General features: G+C 37.2%; 1 protein-coding gene across 7 annotated transcripts in view; it reads left to right on the top strand.

Annotated features, from left to right (window-relative positions):
* Positions 1-18,679, top strand: part of ZNF652 (zinc finger protein 652) — a 65,745-nt gene that overhangs the window by 33,638 nt on the left and 13,428 nt on the right. For 4 of the 7 annotated variants that reach the window (XM_077164693.1, XM_077164691.1, XM_077164690.1 and 1 more), the window contains 5 exons: positions 2,749-2,871; positions 4,486-5,641; positions 13,795-13,942; positions 14,291-14,406; positions 14,826-14,970. In XM_077164693.1, the coding sequence (XP_077020808.1) occupies positions 4,742-5,641; positions 13,795-13,942; positions 14,291-14,406; positions 14,826-14,970 (1,309 nt within the window). In that variant the 5' untranslated portion in view covers positions 2,749-2,871; positions 4,486-4,741. Of the gene's footprint in view, positions 1-811; positions 2,872-4,485; positions 5,642-13,794; positions 13,943-14,290; positions 14,407-14,825; positions 14,971-18,679 lie in introns of those variants that run through there. The other 3 variants (XM_077164696.1, XM_077164697.1, XM_077164695.1) reach the window with 2 other exon arrangements.

Below are 18,679 nucleotides of genomic sequence, written 5' to 3'. Positions count from 1 at the left end.
CAGTAGCTCAGAAGTAAGTCACATCACTTACCTTTACAACATGATGGCCAGAACTATTATGTCGACCCACACAACTGCAACAGGGCCAGGAAGCATAGTACACCTGTGCCAGGAAGACAGAGCACTGATAATACTTGGTGAGCAGCATGGTCATCTACCACAGACTGTCCTCTTGGTCATCTTGTATTCAGTCTACTCTCTCTCTCATACAGGCAAAATAGATTCACTTCCTCTCCAAGGTAGAGAACCCTGACGTCCTGGCCAATCATGGCATCAAGTTCAAAGTCCAGGATCTCTGAGTGATGCAAGGGTATACTTGGTGGTCTGTTCACGAAGAGATGATGGACAGTAGTCTCTACATCAGGTCAAGATATTATTCCTCTTGATCCAGAAACTGATGAAAGAAATTGGCAGGTTATCTGCTGCCTGCCCCAACCACTCCTGCCCTCAATATAGCTAATGATCATGATAGGATAATAAAAGGAAACACTCCCATTTGAAAGGGAGAGAATAGGGGACATATAGATGTCACTGGACTGCAGCATATTCTGAATTACCTCTGAGAAGTCACTGATAGGGCACCTACCCCAGGTTGGAGAAGGTTGTTGAATAGATCTTGATTTTGCTCATTAGACAAAGCTCTCATCTATTTTTTCTGTTGTTTGTATCTTCATCCTCATGGATGGTGGTGGTGGTGGTGGTGGTAGCAGCAGCCCTCCTCCTCCCAACCTCCCTCCCCCGCCTTCCTCCTTTTCCTCCTCTTCTTTCTTCTTTGGTCCTTGGTCAGTGCCAAATAGACATTGGGGAAAATGCCCTCTTTGGGAGATGAATAGCTTTCTTAGCCCACTTCTTGCAATATGTGGTTGGGAATCCAAAGGTTTTTAAGTCTTAAATAGTCACAGTCTCTTTTAGCCCAAGTTGGTAGTTCTTTTGCCAATATAAACTCACTCAAAAACTTAGTTGGGTTTTTATTTTATTCCAGTTAACCCCATGTGTCCTATCCATATCCACAGTTATTTTCTAGCCATACTTCTTAGATTTGCTGTATAGCTATGCTTTATGGGTCCCAATGTGTCTTCGTTGACTTAATTTTGAGTAAAGGTGTCTCCCAGTAAAGGTATCTCTGCTCTTATGCCACATTTGCTTTCCAAAAAAACTCACATTCTGCAAAATTGTACACTGAAGTCATGGGGCTTATAGGAAATTATAGAGTTGATACAGACCACTCAAAATCTGTGGAATGCAGTAACCAATGCACTAATAAAAACAATAACAATTATAAATACAGTATATATTAAATTGCCACTGGCATTTGTAGCCTCTGTCAGTCAATTGCATCTTTATAGGTTAACCTCAAGGACTCTTGTTTCCTCCTCTGAAATATGGAGCCTTGAGGACATTCACTTCCAAAGGGACCAGTTTCATAAAAATAAAAAATTTGATCCATGGGATAGGCTTCAGCAATCAAAAATTCTATTATTATTTTTTAAACACAGGAAGAAAAATATACACTTTCAATTTCACCAGATATCTTATAAAGTGGAAAGTGTAGTGGTTCATGAAGCCACTAAACCAGCCACTGCTGGCTTTAAAAGAAAGCACAGAAGTAGGATACTTCCTTTTTTTCTTAAGGTCTTCACATATTGCTAAGGTCTTTTCTTTAATTGTGAGAAAGTTTGCTCCTGATCACTTAAAACATTAACTTGCTAGTAAAAAATTCAATATAAACTAACGTGACTTCTCTGTTACACTGATACCATTTCCCTATTTATTATAGTGTTTACACTCATTCACATTAAGGAAATATGCATCGTAGCAAAAAAAGCTGTGTTGAGAGACTGCTTTGGTGAAAGAGCTTCATCATTAGCCTCTTTTTAGAGAAGCTGTTTTGCTGAATACTACCTTAATTCAGTTAAGAGAGTTTATCAGTGATTGTGGAGGCCAAATCATTGATTTGACCTTTGTCTTAAGGGTGAATTCTAAGTCTTTGTAGCTCAAAGACATTCTCAGTTTTATGTTAAGCATTTCCCTTTTCTAACCCTACAAATCCCTGACATTCTGGACTCCTTTTATTTCTAATTGTAAACTCAGCAATTCTTTTCTGAATTCATCCTTTTTCTATAATAATTTTTCACAAACAGCCAACAGTAAACAACACAGTCTCTAAATAGTATATTTTCCACTAGAGCTACACAAGCTCTTGAGGTATATTATCTGCCTTCTGAGATGCAACAGGTGATGGTTTCATAGTAGAAATATGGAGACTGTGAGCTTGGAGTTAAGCAGGCCTGGAGTCAAACACTGCCTTTGTCATTTAGTAAATATGTGATTTTCAACAAATTATTTATTCTCTCTGAACCATGATTTCCTCATTTATAAATACAAAAAAAAGGTATGAATATATCTGCTCAGATGCCAAGTAAAAGTAGCATTTATCACCACTCCTTTCTGAAATTTCACTAAAATGAAAATAAAAGAATTTTTAAAAAAGGAAGAAGAAATCCACAGGAATAGAATGCAGAGAAATGATAGAAATGTTAGTTGTGGGTATACATAGTCATAATGCATAGATAGCAAAAATTTGGTATAAATGTATATAATATAAGCAGTATGTTCTAGTTTGCTAGCTGCCGGAATGCAACACACCAGAGACGGATTGGCTTTCAATAGAAGGGGATTTATTTAGTTAACATATAGTTCTTCAGAGGAAAGGCAGCTAATGTTCAACTGAGGTTCTTTCTTACACAGGAAGGCACAGGGCAATCTCTGCTGGCTTTCTCTCCAGGCCTCTTTGGTTCCAACAACTTTCCCCAGGGTGATTCCGTTCTGCATCTCCAAAGGCCTGGACTGAGCTGCAAGTGCTGAGATGAGGTATGCTGAGCTGCTTGGGCTGTGCTACATTGAGCTCTCTCATTTAAGCACCAGCCAATTAACTCAAACATCATTCATTGCAGCAGGCTCGCCTCCTAGCCAGCTGCAGATGTAATTAGCAACAGATGAGGTTCACCTGCCATTGACTCAAGTCCACAGCAATAGAACTAGGCACCTTCACCTGGCCAAGTTGACACCTGAAACAAACTACTACCACACAATACATAACTGATTTAACAAAAAATTGTGATACGCATATTGGTAGGATAAGGGAAGCACTGGGAGCAATAAGGTAAGAAAACTATAGTGGAAGACAAGAAATAATATCTAAAGTTGAAAAGCAAAGTCAATAAATAGGAATATAATCATATTCCATATCATAATCTGGAAGTGAATATCAGGAGGAAAACAGCAAAAATTGTTGGGCATTATTGCCACTGGGGTATGGAACTCGGATGGGATGGAATAGAACAGAGAACTGCTGAGTTTTGTTACAAACCTAGTAGTATTTTTGGCTTTTAAAACTATGTGTGCTTTTTTTTATGATGACTTTGATATAAATAAAAAATGAATTTAAAAATCTACCCCAAAATTTTGTGAGGATTAAATCGAGATAATGAGCAGTAAGTATTTTTACAGTGCCACCATGTAACAGACATTCAGTACATATTAGTTTCCTCCTTTTGCCCACTCGATGGGGTATGTGTTTGCAGTAATGTTGAGATGACTCAGAGGTTAGGGAGCTGGCTAAACAGCCATGTGAGGTATATGTCACAAAGCAAATTATTTGCCCTTCTGATCTTTTTTTCAGTGGATGGTTTTATTTTTCTTGGAACCATATCGACCTAATGGTTGTTACTTAGAATTTAGATTTCTGTGCAAATGACATATGAAAAATCACCCAGTTATTGAATGGTTCTAGTGAGCTATACATAGAACAAATTTAAATATACTTAGCAACTTCAAATTACTCTAATAACCTTAAAACAATATCTATAACTAGATTATAAATTCTTTAAGGCCAGGGACATTTTTTCTCTTATATAATGATGTCAATTAGTTGCTTATTTCCCTGGTTCACAGTGCCTACCCCACTACCACCTTTGTTCTATGAGCCATCACTGTGGTGGATGTTGATGACTGATACTGAAAAGGGGGCCAGCCAGCATAAAGCCCTTGTGTGTTTCATGTGGAGTGCATATTGTATAACTAGACTGTAAACTCCTTGTGAACGAAGACCATATATTCTGCCATATCAGTATGTCCATAGCATCTAGAATAGAGAATGCTGTGCAATACTAGATATTCTTTATCCATCAGATAAATACTTAACACCTACCATGTGCACAGCATTGTGCTAAGCTCTGCAGCTTGGTGAATTGGATAGATATGTGGCTCTTGACATAGAATCTACATTTCTGTACAAATACAGAAAGTATTTGTTGAATTCATGAGATCCAATAAAGTAATGGCCCACACTGAACCATTTAATCCATATAAAGCATTGTATATAAAGAGCTTAGTAATTTTTAGCTATGCTTTTGTTGAAGTGCATGCTATAAGAAAGAAATCGTGTTACTGACTTTTTATTCTCCTTTTTGCTTTTCTTTGTAGATAAGATGCTCCAAGCCACTGGCAGCTGTCTTCAAAAGAAAAATCACTAGTGCTTCACTCTTGCCATATTACCAAGCCTTTTGACTTATGCTTTGGTGCTGTAGCACTAGAAGAATTGCACACAGGTTCCAGGAATACCTTTTTTGCATTCGAGTGATTCTTTGTGGATGGAAAAAAATTTAAGTCTTAATAATTGCTCTATTTTAAAGCTATTTCTCTGTAATTTGAACTGCTTAATAAATTGGGCCATTTACCAATGAGCCACACAGCCAGCTCTTGTGAAGAGCTGGTTGAAAACTGTGCTGTGCATGTAGCCGGGATGGCACAAGAAGACAGCCGTCGTGGTCAAGTGCCATCTACTTTTTATCATGGTGCCAACCAAGAACTTGACCTGTCCACCAAAGTGTACAAAAGGGAATCAGGAAGTCCTTATTCTGTGGTAGTGGACACCAAGATGAGCAAACCGCATCTCCATGAAACAGAGGAACAACCATATTTCAGGGAGACAAGATCAGTGTCCGACGTGCATCCTGTTAAAGACCAGGAGAATTCTGATGACACAGAAGAGGAAGAGGAGGAAGAAGTCTCTTACAAAAGGGAGCAGATCATAGTGGAGGTAAACCTTAATAATCAAACATTAAATGTGTCTAAAGGGGAAAAGGGTGTCTCTTCTCAGTCCAAAGAGACTCCTGTTCTTAAAACAAGTAGTGAGGAGGAAGAGGAAGAGAGTGAGGAAGAGGCCACAGATGACAGCAATGACTATGGCGAGAATGAACAGCAGAAGAAAAAGGAGAAGATAGTGGAGAAAGTCAGCATTGCACAAAGGAGAACAAGGAGAGCTGCCTCTGTTGCTGCAGCTACTACTTCCCCTACTCCCAGAACCACAAGAGGTCGTAGGAAGAGTGTAGAACCACCTAAGCGTAAGAAGCGGGCCACAAAAGAGCCCAGAGCACCAGTCCAGAAAGCTAAGTGTGAAGAGAAAGAGACTCTGACCTGTGAGAAGTGCCCCAGGGTGTTTAATACTCGCTGGTACCTGGAGAAGCACATGAACGTTACTCATAGGCGCATGCAGATTTGTGATAAATGTGGCAAGAAGTTTGTCCTGGAAAGTGAGCTGTCCCTTCACCAGCAAACAGACTGTGAAAAAAATATTCAGGTAGGTCTCATCACCAAGAGGGCACGCTTTCCAGGATAGAACCTGGCTGTTGAGACTCATCTAGTATCTGCCCAAGAGAATAAATGCTGTAGAGGCTGAAGGGACAGATTTCACTTTTTTTTTTTTTTTTTAAAGTTCCTGCTTTAGGTTTTTCAAAACTGAGGCTTAAAAATTTATTTCAAAAACATTACATTTAACTGACGTTGGACTAGTGGGAACCCGGGTACACTGAAAGGGAGATCTGTTGTAGGTGATTGCCCAGGAGGTAAAGTCAACACCAACTTTGCTCTGAGATTCACTGTTGTAGGACATGTAATATAATTCATTCTGGCATCTTCTCTGCCAAAGTGGGGGATATGGAATAAGGGTCAGGAGTAGAGAAAGGTCCCTTTTTAGGCTTAAAAGGATGCCAGATTCTAGTGCATCTGATGGGGACAAAAATCATATGACTCAGATCGGTGGAAATGGAAGATCTCCAGGAGTGAGTTTGCTTTTACCAGTGGAGAGATGACAACACTAAATTTGTCAAGAGGCTGAGCCCATGGAAATATGCAAGCTTTAAACAGAGGCTAAGCTGGTTGAAAATGTTGCCCACCTGGCAGTAGGGTTACATATAAGATAACAAAACAGGGAATTCAAACCAGGCTTGTGCCTTGAAAAGACTGTATTGTGATAGGTTGAGAGGCATGCTAATTGTATTGTGTTGAGCGGATTGTGGCTTTATTGCATTTGTACATGTAAATGTATATTAACAAATATTCATAAAAGGTAAGTTTATTTCTCCATAAGATACATAAAATAGAAATATTTTGTTCTGTATTTAAGCTAAACTTCTTTTAAAAGATGAAATTGTTTTGATTTTTGGAAATGCTGCTCAGATTGGTAGTCACCTGTAAGTTTTACTTTTCCTCTGTTGCTTTTACTCAACAACTGAGATAGCTGCTTTACTTTAAAGAGATTTTTAAAAATATATAAATTGCGTTTGCTAAAAATCCACTGCTTTTCATTCATTAATTGTGACTTGATCTCCGAACCTTGTGTAAATAAAAGAAGACTGAACTGTGGTGCTCATATCCTCCAATAATGACTATGGCCTCCGTTTGGTGATGAATTGATTGCAACAGTTAAGGCCAAAGGGAGTGTGATACAGTGCTGCACCCTAGGGGTCAAACTGAAGTTCTGTAATGATTCAGGTTGAAAGGGCATTCTTGATCTTTTTAAACAATAGCTTTTTTTTTTTACTTTAATTTGTTTTATTAAGTTATAGTAAAGAAGATTTAATAAATCATTTTTGTAACTTTCTTCACTGTTCTTTACCATAATACATTTAAATTTGTGTTTAGGCTTTGTGTGAATTCTGCTGAGTGAACTCTCTTTATACTCTTAAAGGACATTGTACTTTGTTCTTCCTTTATTCCCTGATAATCCTAATGATGTGGTAGTAGGTAAAAATTAAAACCCTACCTACAGAAGGAGTTATAGGAGTGGTCTGTCCTTTTCTTGAGCAAAAGCCACCTAGAGTCTTAGCTTTTTAACTCTTCTCAGTTTCTTGTTTCCTAAAATGACAGTGATGGTCAAGGATCTTTATTTACAATGAATATTTACTTTTTCCCATAGGTATCCCAGAGTTTGGAGATCACCAAGAACTTTCTGGTTTTATTTTGCTTTATCCAAAAGTATTTTATTTTGATACACTTTATACCAGATATTTCAGGCTATTATGCTTCATGACACAAGGATAGGAAGGCATGTGTTTCCTATAGATATGTAAGACAGATCTGGACTGAACTATAAGGGAAAAGGGAGAGTGATACTAGTTAAATAAGAGGTCATGTTAAATTCTGCCAGGGGGAAGTGTTTAATAGAGTAAATTAGATTTGGGAAAATGGAGTAAAATTTCAATTATTTGTGCTATAACAGAGGCTCCACATGCATTCTCCAAGGTACCAAAACATTTGTATACCCTTAACAGCTCTAAAACCCTTAATATGTGTTTTGTTTAGTTTTTATTATTATAATTTAAAATTAGTTTGTGTTATCTGGTAAGCACCTACTAACTGTATGGTGATCCATGAGTAGGAGGAAGCTACTTTTGGTAATCCATACATACATAAAAAAAAAAACTTGGGCGGGCAATGGTCGCTCAGTGGCAGAATTCTCGCCTGCCATGCCGGAGACCCAGGCTTGTTTCCCGGAGCCTGCACATGCAAAAGCAAAACAAACAAACAAAAAACCTTGAAGATTATTTTCATAGATATAATATTAATTTGATAACAGCAGCCACTCCTTTGATATTAGTGGAACTCTCCATTTCATCTTCTTTTTCCTTTTTTGATTGTAAAGTTACATTTACTTTTGGCAATCACTCTTTTCTATTCTGGCAAAAGAAAGTGGAAGGAGCAAGATTTTTAATGTCTCATAGGTTTCTTAGAGCACAGTTCCTCTTTATAGACACCATCTGAATGAGTAAAGTTTAAAGTGATTAAGGGTTTAGAGATTAAATTTCCCTCTAAATTGCAGACATTTTAAGCACAATTTTATTGAGATATATTTGTATACCATAATAATCATCCAAAGTATACAAGCATTGGTTCACAGATCATCCTATAATTGTGCATTCATTACCACAATCAATTTTAGAACATTTTTATTACTCTAAAAAAAATTTTTAATTAAAAAGAATACCCCAAAATCCTACACCCCTTATCCCCTCCTTTATTTACTTTTTTTTTGTCTTTATTTTCTTACTCATCTGCCCATACACTGGATAAAGGGAATGTCAGTCAAAAGGTTTTCATGATCACATGGTCACGCTGTAAATGCTATAAGTGATATAATCTTCTTCGAGAAGAAGTTATATAACTATTGGATTACAGTTGAACTGTAATCCATTAGTTCTGGCTGTTTCCTTCTAGCTATTCAAATTCATTAGAAACTAAAAAGGAATATCTATATGTGCATAAGAATGACCTCTTAACTATTTGAAATTTCTTAGCCATTGAAACTTTATTTTGTTTCATTTCTTTTCCTGCTTTTGGTCAGGAAGGCTTTCTGAATCCCATGATGCCAGGGCCAGGCTCATCCCCATTGTCTGGGAGATTTGTACCCCAGGGAGTCATGTCCCACGTAGGGAGGGGGGTAGTGAGTTTATTTGCGGAATTGGCTTAGAGGCAACATCTGAGCAACAAAAAAGGTTCTCTGGGGGTGACTCTTGGGCATAATTGTAAACAGGCTTAGCTTCTTTGCAGACATAAGTTTCTTAAGGGCAAACCCTAAAATCGAAGGCTTGGCTTATTAAATTGATATTTGCTAATGCTTGTGAGAATATCAAGAATTCCCCACGTGGGCAAAAGGGGGAAGAGTGAAATGAGACAAAATAAAGTGTCAATGACTGAGAGATTCCAAACAAAGTCAGGAGTTTATCCTGGAGGTTATTCTTTACGCGTTAAGTAAATATCACCTTGTTAGTCAAGATGTGATGGAGAGGCTGGAGGGAACTGCCTGAAAATGTAGAGCTGTGTTCCAGTAGCCATGTTTCTGGAAGATGATTGTATAATGATATAGCTTTCACAGTGTGACTGTGTGATTGTGAAAACCTTGTGTCTGATGCTCCTTTTATCTACCTTGTCAACAGATGAGTAAAACATATGGAATAAAAATAAATAATAGGGGGAACAAATGTTAAAATAAATTTAATTTGAAATGCTAGTGATCAGTGAAAGGGAGGGGTAAGAGGTATGGTATGTATAAATTTTTTTTTTCTGTTTTCTTTTTATTTCTTTTTCTGAATAGTTGCAAATGTTCTAAGAAATTATCATGATGATGAATGTGCAACTATGTGATGATATGTGAATTACTGATTATATATGTAGACCGGAATGATCAAAAGTTAAGAATGTTTGTGTTTGTTTGGTGTTTTTTGGTATTTAAAAAATTAATTAATTTTTTTGTATCCCAGGTGGGGAACTTTAATATTTCTGCATTTTCCCCAGGCCCTCATGGGGACTTTGCAAATACTTTATTTTCTGCCCAGATTATTCTGGAATTTATTTGGGTATTATATTAGCCTGTACAAAACAGCAAGATCTCGTTCCCTATTCAAGGTTCCATGTAAATATGTTGTTTTAATAAACTGACCATACGGGTTAAATTAGATAGTATGCCACAGAAAATAGAAATTTTGTACCAAATAAACATCTCTTCCTTTGGTTGAACATAGAAGTTGAAGTTTTAAAACACAGTCAATATCATCCTTTACCCTTTAGTCTGATTTACCTTAATCCTAACCAGATCATTCATACCTCTAACTGAAATCCGATCTCTTTCAGCATCATTAACGGTTGCTGTATGGGGTAATGCTGACTTTCAGAGCTGCAGAACTCTAACTCTGAGTCTCAGTTGTCACTCAGATATACAGAGTTCCAGGGACCAGGTTATACACAAAGAGCTATGCATCTCAGAGTTTAGAAATAACAGTTAAAACTCAGGAATAGATGTGACTGCTGGAAGAGCTTACAATCAAAGAGCCTTTACAATAAGCCTTATTGAACATTCTTAATTGTTGATTGCTGAATCTCTGCCAACATTCTATCCCCTGATAACCTATCCTCGAATTGGATTCTCTGAGTTTGCACATTATAGTTAGTCCATATTAACGAGGTCTTACAATATTTCTCTTTTCATTTCTGGCTTGTTTCTTCTCAACATAATGTCCTCAGGGTTCATTCACCTAGTTACATGTCTCACAACTTATTCCTTTTTGCAGCCACTCAATATTCCATTGTATGTATATACTAAAGTTCATCCTTCTGTTCATCTGTTGATGTACCCTTAGGCCACCTCCATCCATTACAAATCATGAATAATGTTGCCATAAACACCTGTGTGTGAATGTCCATTTATGTTCCTGCTTAGGTGCTTCCAAGTATTTTTTAATAATGGGTTACAGGATCATATGGCAACCCTAACTTTAGCCTGCTGTGGAACCACCACACTGCCCTCCAGAGAGGCTGCACCATTCTACTTCCTTACCAACAGTGAATAGTTATATATTTTTCTCCGCATTTTCTCCAGCACTTTTATTTTTCTGTTTATTTTTGAACAGTTTTATTCATACACCATATAATTCATCCAAAGTAAACAGTCAGTGGCTTTTTGTATTATATAGTTATGCATTCACCACCACAATCTGTATGAGGGCATTTCCATTTATTCCACAGGAAAAGAAGGAGAGGAAGAAGAAATGAAGATATAAAAAATAGAAAGGAGAGACAACACCACCACCAAGAATCTCATACCCTTCCCTCATACCCCCCTCTTATTGACATTTAGTTTGGGTATATTGCCTAATATGGAAGCATATTACAATGTTAACTATAGACCCTAGTTTGCATTGATTGTATTTTTTTCATATACCATCCCATTTTCAGCACCTTGCAATGTTGACATTGATTTGTTCTCCTTCATATGAAAACTTTCATATATTTGTACATTTAAACACAATCATTTCTTTTCCTGTCTGCCTGTAGTACGCCCTTTAGAATTTCTTGTAGAGTCTCTTGTTCACAAACTCTCAGTGTCTGTCTAAAAATATTTTAAACTCTTCCCTCATTTTTTTTTTCCTTCCCTCATTTTTGAAGGGCAGTTTTGCTGGGTATAGAATTCTTGGTTGGAGTTTTTCTCTTTCAGTATCTTAACTATATCATACTATTGCCTTCTCACCTCCCTGATTTCTGCTGAGAAATCTGTGCATCATATTGAGCTTCCCTTGTATGCAATGGATTGCTTTTCTCTCGCTGCTTTCAGAATTCTCTGTTTGTCTTTGACATTTGCCAGTATGATTAGTAAGTATCTTGGAGTAGGTCTTTTTGAATCTATTCTGTTTGAGGTATGCTGTGCTTCTCGGATCTGTAATTTTTATGTCTTACATAAGTCTTACATAAGAGTTAAGAAATTGGGCCATGGTGGCTCAGCAGGTAAGAATGCTTGCCTGCCATACCCGAGGACCTGGGTTTGATTCCCGATGCCTGCCCACGTTGAAAAATAAATAAATAAATAAATAAGAAATTTTCACTGATTATTTCCTCCATTTTTCTTTCTGCCCCTTATCCTTTCTCTTCCCCTTCTCGGACACCCATAACATGTATATTCACGCACTTCATGGGCTCATATTTTTCCATTCTTTTCCCTATCTGTTGTTTTGTGTATAGTATTTCAGATGTTCTGTCTTCTAGTTCACTGATCCTTCTACCTCTTTGGATCTGCTGTTGTATGTCTTCATTGTATTTTTCATCTCTTATTGTTCCTTTCATTCCCATAAGTTCTGCCATTTGTTTTTTCAAGCCTTTGAGTTCCATATGGTTGCCCAGTGTCTTCTTTATATCCTTCATCTCTTTTGCCATATCTTCCCTTAACTCATTGATTGAATTTGATTTTATTTAGATTTGTTTGTACATCTTTAATGAGTTGTTTCAACTCCTATATCTCATTTGAAGTGTTAGGTTGTTCCTTTGACTGGGCCATATCTTCATTCTTCCTTATGACGTGTGATTTTTTGCTCATGTCTAGGCATCTGATTTCCTTGATTATTCCTTGATGATTTTCTCTCTTTTACTTAGTGTTTTCTTGTTGGTTGGCTTTGTTCTTGATCTCTTCTTTGACGTTCAGTTCAACTTATTCTAGACCTCTAGCATAGCTTCTGTTTGATCAGAATTTTTCAGTTCTTGTATTTCTGGTTCTTGCTCTGCCTATATGGAACCTTTTTTTTGAAGAGAGTCTCCACAGATATGATCGACTCCAGTCAGATTTTCCCAGAAATGACAGGCCCAAGTCTCAGGAAGAGGGTGTAATCAGTATCAGGTTTCCCTGAGGTTGAGACCCAGCAGGTTGCAGTCTCTCCCAGGAAGCCTCTTGACTCTGTGGGTTTTCCTGTCCCGCCCAGCAGGTGGTGCATGTTAGCCCACAGCTCCTCACCAGCATAAAGTGCTACACTGTCTTTAATTTTCAGGCAGGGACCCCTGTCCCGCCAGGGATGTAGTTGAGACCATGACTGAGGTAGAAGGTGGGCTTTAAGCTGTTTCTGTTTCCCAATCCTGGGGTCTGAATTCTGTAAATGAGAGCTACCACTTGTGCTGGGCCCTCCCCCCACCCCACCCCTTTTCCTGGGAAAGATATGCCCCTTAGGGGATTATCTCCTTCACTTGACTAGATACTTTGTCTTTCAGACATATTTTGGCTCTGTCTTTGCTTAGGTCAGTGCTAAAAATGGAAAATGCCTGAGGGTTTTTTTTGTAATGGACCACTAAAAAAAATTTTTTTGATATCCTTTTCAGAGCCAGTCCCCAGCCCCACCCCCCAACCCCCATGGATTAGCTAGTCAAGAGCTGGAGTTGATATCCAGTTCTTTGTGTACCTTTTCTTAGGGCTCAGCCCTTTTCCAGTTTTCTGAACTCTGTGGGCTCTAAAAGCCTGTTTCCCCCACCCCTTGTCAGTTCTGCCTCCCCTCTTCCAGAAGAGACCTCAGGGCTCCTTTTGCGCTTGCTCTGGGTTTATCTGTGCTCAGAGCTTGTATTCAACAGTTTGAATTTGTTAACTAAATCCATTTGGAGCCTGTTTGAGCTTTCCTTGCCTTGCTTCTAGTAAAGAGGGCTTCTATTTCCCACTAGTAACTGTCTCCAAAATAGCCTGCTCTGACATTGGGAAGTGGTGTCAGTCCACCGTATGGGGAACTCATGGTTCTGTGCTGTGATCTTGGCCCTTCCACCTGTTCTAGTCTGGGGTATGATGTGTGTCTGATCATGGAAGCCCCCCAAACATTTGTTCCAGACATTTCCTGACCATTTATGAGCTGCCCTAGAGGACTAACTAAAATTCCACACCTCCCCACTCCACCATCTTGCTCTTCCTCCTCTCCGTTTCTTCTTGTCTTAGCTTTTGCCTCTGTTTTCATACTCCCAAAATGTCTCTAAAATATATAACGCGTTGATGTTGGTATTGGAATCCGCACTCTCTGGACTCTGTGGAGGGAAATAGCATTTGTCTGGGTTTTGGCTTTGTGCTGTGAATCAAACCACACCCATTTCATCTGCCATCAGGCAGATACAGCTACCTGTAAGCACCTATAAATAAAGATTATTTCTATTTATCCTGATCAGTGTGTTTCCTGTAACAAATCATTCAAGAAACTCTGGTCCCTTCACGAACATATCAAGATTGTCCATGGATATGCAGAAAAGAAATTTTCCTGTGAAATTTGTGAGAAGAAATTCTATACCATGGCTCATGTGCGGAAACACATGGTTGGTAAGTTTTTTCTGCTTCTTTTCTCATACCTGTAATTTTTTCATGTTCTTTGGTGTATGCTTTGGACTGAGTAGAATATGAGAAACTGCCTTATTTTGATCAATTTTTGACTTGTTGAAATGCAGTGTGTCTTCAGTAAACATCACCAAATTGGATGGGATAGTCTTCTACATCCAGATTTCTTTTCAACATTATTTATTTTATACTTCAGGACATTAATATGAAAGCTTCATAAATTACAGTGTTGAAAATTAAGATGGTGTAATGGCCTTACAGTAGGACACTTGTCTATTCCAGTTTATTTTTCAGTGGACTTAATTTTAAGTGTAAGTACATTCTGTGTTACAGCACACACAAAAGACATGCCATTTACATGTGAAACCTGTGGAAAGTCATTCAAACGCAGTATGTCACTCAAGGTGCACTCCTTGCAGCATTCTGGAGAGAAGCCCTTCAGGTGTGAGGTAAGGAATGTGCTGCACCAGGCCCAGGCCTCGGGGCTAGCTTTTGTATTTTTGGTGAAACAGCAAGAAAGTGGTATACTGCAGTAAAGGACACAAGGCTACATTTCCACAAAACCTTCAGTCACCTGCTCTGAGCTTTGTGTGTTACCTCACGGCTAGGTAGATAAATTTTAAAGCACTATTAACTCTTTTAGATTAGGTTAAATTTCAGATAATACATAATGAATTAAATTTTTTTTGTTCAGTGATTCAGAGATAATTATACGAGAAAATGTCCCTTTTATTAAAAATTCAGATGTATAAATTTAGCAAATCCAAATAATTGACACATGCAGGTACTATTTTGAGATTATGTTAAGGTGAGCCCAAGTGAAGCTGCAGTGCTTGGCATTCAAAAATCTCCACTGTGTCCAATGCAGAACTGTGACGAAAGGTTTCAATACAAGTATCAGCTGCGCTCCCACATGAGCATCCACATTGGGCACAAACAGTTCATGTGCCAGTGGTGTGGCAAGGACTTCAACATGAAGCAGTACTTCGACGAACACATGAAAACACACACTGGTAAGAATTTCTTGGGAAAGGTACAGATATGTCTCAACTGCTTGTTGATCATCATCTATGGGTCTTTTTATTTAACAATCTAAACTACAAATTTGCATTCTAAATGAAAATGCCACTTTAAATAAACCCAAAACATAGAAATACAAATACATACTGCTGAGAAATTAGGTTTTTGTAAGTCCATTTACTTAAAAAGTTTACCTGTGGTTGCCTTTAAACTGTAGATTTCTTTAAACAATAGGTTGTTTACCTGGTGCTCAGGACCTCCTAAAATTGTATGAAAATTGTTTTGTTATTATGCATGTTACTTAAGGAAAGGACCTCTCCAAAGGACAAAATATAGGGTACTGACTGCTTTAAATAGAATACCTTCCCTATATGCTTGAAGTCTGATTGATTTACAAAATCAGTAAATTTAGTTTGATTTACCAAAATCCACTACTCTGGGGAATATATCCATTAAATGAGGTTAAATAATATTTTAACCACTTTGTGTTTTTAGGGGTATATGCCCCATAGCATAGGTTTGAATCTTTGAAGGCATTTCGTTTTCCAGATTCTGGGGCACTGGTTAAAACGATAGCTCCCTCTATAAATGCTATCATTGTATCTCAGTCTTAACTTGATGCTCTAGTATTAGCTGTCTTGTATAAACTGAACTGCTTAAAAACGTTTTTCAGGTTTCTAAGTACAATCTAATCATGAGATTCTAGGTTCTGTTAGTTTGCAGAGTAGCAGAGCTACAAAGAATCACAAGAGATTATCTTGCTTCGCCTGCTGTTCTTTCTGCTGAACTCCTGGCAAGGAAACTCTGTCAGTGGCTGGATCTCATTAGTTCCCATTTCTCTGTTACAGTCCTAAGAAAAATGCCTGCTTGGTGGACTTCTTTCCCATTCAAAGCAGAGCCCCCTTCAGGTTTTAAGAGTTAGACTAGATGAAGATTTTGAGAGGAAATTAGTTACTTAAAATCAACCTCAACTAGTAACTTTGAAGTAATAGTGTGTGAGTGGATAACATGCTGTACCAGAGTATTTAACAGATTCTCCTTTTTTAATTTAGTGGTTCTTGAATAGTCTCTTAGTTCTGAGTCAGTCGTGTTTAAGGATTCCATTCTTTTTTTATTTGGCTAGAAACTATGGAACTAGACAGAACGTTAAGTTTTTTTTGAAGGTAGAAAGTCTATCAGATTCACGCATGGTAGGTGCTGGGTAAACGTTTTTCACGTGATTGAGAGGAACCTGCTTTTACCTCCTCTTCTCTGCATGTCTCCTTGTGCGTCCATTCCTTCCTCTCTTCTTCTGCATTTCTTTCTTTCTCTGCTTCCTTTTGTCCTTATTTTTCTTCCTTCCTTCCTTCCAATATGAAATCAAAATGTAAATTATATGATAATTATAGTTATTGAATAAAAATTTATGTTATGTAGTTTGACCAAATAGGCAAACTGAACATTTACTATAATTTCTAAAGAAATAGAACCATCTAAAATCACTTAATTTTTTTAACAGGAGTAATAAATATTCATTAAAACATACTAGAAAACATGAAAATGGCAAACAATGAAATAAAATAATCTATAATCATACTACTGAGAGATCACCACTTTTAATACTTAGTTATACACCTATTTAAAGAATTATTTTGTTTTTTATTACACATAAAGACAAATATGCATATGTGTTCATGTGTACATGTGTATAGTAATAAAACAAAAATGTGGGTCTTTATATTCTGTAACCTGCTTTTTATTTCTTGTACTGTGTCATTAAGAATATCATTTTAATGACTGCATAGTATTCCACCTTGTAAATTTGCTGTAATAACAGTCATCATTTATTATGTAAATACATGCAAAGTCTATCTTAAGTACTTAACATACTTAGTTCCCATTTCTCTGGAATCTCATTTAATACTTGCAACCCTATAAAGTATAAAATAATGTTATCCTCATTTTGTTTGGCTGGTTCCTTGTTGAACATTTAGGTTGTATCTAGTTTTTTTACTGTTATAAGTAACAGTGGGATAAATAACTTTGTGGCTGACACATCCATAATTATTTACTTAGGATAAATTCCTAGAAGTGAGATTATTAGAGAAAAGGGATGTGCACATTTTTAAGAATTATGGTATATCTTGCAAAACAGCCCTTTGTATACACTACTACTGGGTATGCATGAAAATACTCATTTCCCCAACTCTTTCTAGTGTTAAATAAAATTCTTGATAATTTGATAGATGGAAAATGGTTTCTTATTGTTTTAATTTGCACTTATTAAATTAGAAAGTAGTGAGACATTTTTATTATGCTTATTGGGTATCCATCTATTTTCTTTTCTGAATTGCATGTTCCTTTTCTGTTTTTATCTTTCCCTTGCACTATTTGACTTTTTCTTGTTGTTTATGACAGCTGTTTATATAGCACATTTTTTGGACCTTGTTTAACACCTATACTGAAATACTTTCTTCTCTTTTGCCATTTACCTTTTCATATTGTTTATACAAATTTAAGTTAAGAAAGCAACTGACTATGGAGTTGGATAAACCAGGCTCTACCCTTTGCTAACAGCTGCGACTTTATGTGAATTATGCAACCTGTGTAGGCCTCTGGTTCTCTGGAATAAATGAGGATGACAGTAGTTCCTAAGAGGACGTGGGGGAAAGAGTTAGCTTTAGAGAAGAAAAGCTCTTTTAAGGGTGGATGAAATTACCTTTAGAGACAACAGTACATTTTGATAAATTAGAGCCAATTTAGGAACTGACATTGATTGAGCTGTTTCTTTGCAGTTAAAGAGAAGTGAGGCAGATCTTATTTAGGAAAATTGAAGAGCCATTCAGACAGGGTTTCCTAGGATGATGTGAACATAGGGTGAGTTCACCATAGAAGAAAGGATGATTCTCCCTGTACCAGGCACAACACTAAGTGTTTAAGGAATAAGATGACTTAAGACCCAATTTCTGCCCTCCAGGAGCTTAGTCTGATGATGGTGGTGGTGGTAGTGATAGTGCTGGTAGTGGTGGTAGCAATAATAATAATAGCAGCTAATATGCATTGAGTGTCTGCTATGTGCTAGACACCGTTCTAAGCACTTAGTTGAGTTTTAACTCATCACAATAGCCTATTAAGTAGATTACTACTATCTTCATATTTCATATGAGGAATCTGAGACTCAATGGATTAAATAACTTATCGAAGGCTGTCTAATTCCAGAACCCACATGCCTAATGATTCTGATATAAATTTCTGATCTAAATATAGTAACTGATAAAATGAAGAGATACACACACATCATGAGGGTAAAATCACCATTCCAAGGTCTGGTTTTCAACTACCAGCATTTGTTACTGTTCTCAAGCAGATCAGTTTCAGAAGGCCTGATAGATGCTCAGTAATTTTAATGACACATAAATAAAATTATTTGTTTATTAATTTACCATGAAAAAGCTGAGTGCCAAGTTATGTTAGTTGACCAACATATTCTTCACCTTAAAAAAATCGATATTTAGAAACTAAATTACTCAAAGAAGATTGTCAGAACAGGAAATTACAGCACAAGAAGGTGATTCAGTGGTTTTAATGGTGAGTCCCCTAGTTCACCAAATCTAAGACGCCATCACTGGTTAAGACAAACATTTTATATACTGTTAAGAAAATGCTGCACGTTAAGCCATGACAAGGCATCTATTGTAAGATGTATACCAATTTCAGAGATAT

Source organism: Tamandua tetradactyla, chromosome 6, assembly GCF_023851605.1.
Source record: "Tamandua tetradactyla isolate mTamTet1 chromosome 6, mTamTet1.pri, whole genome shotgun sequence".
NCBI lineage: Eukaryota > Metazoa > Chordata > Mammalia > Pilosa > Myrmecophagidae > Tamandua > Tamandua tetradactyla.
Note: the sequence above shows the minus strand (reverse complement) of the source record. Positions and strands in the feature narration are given on the sequence as shown.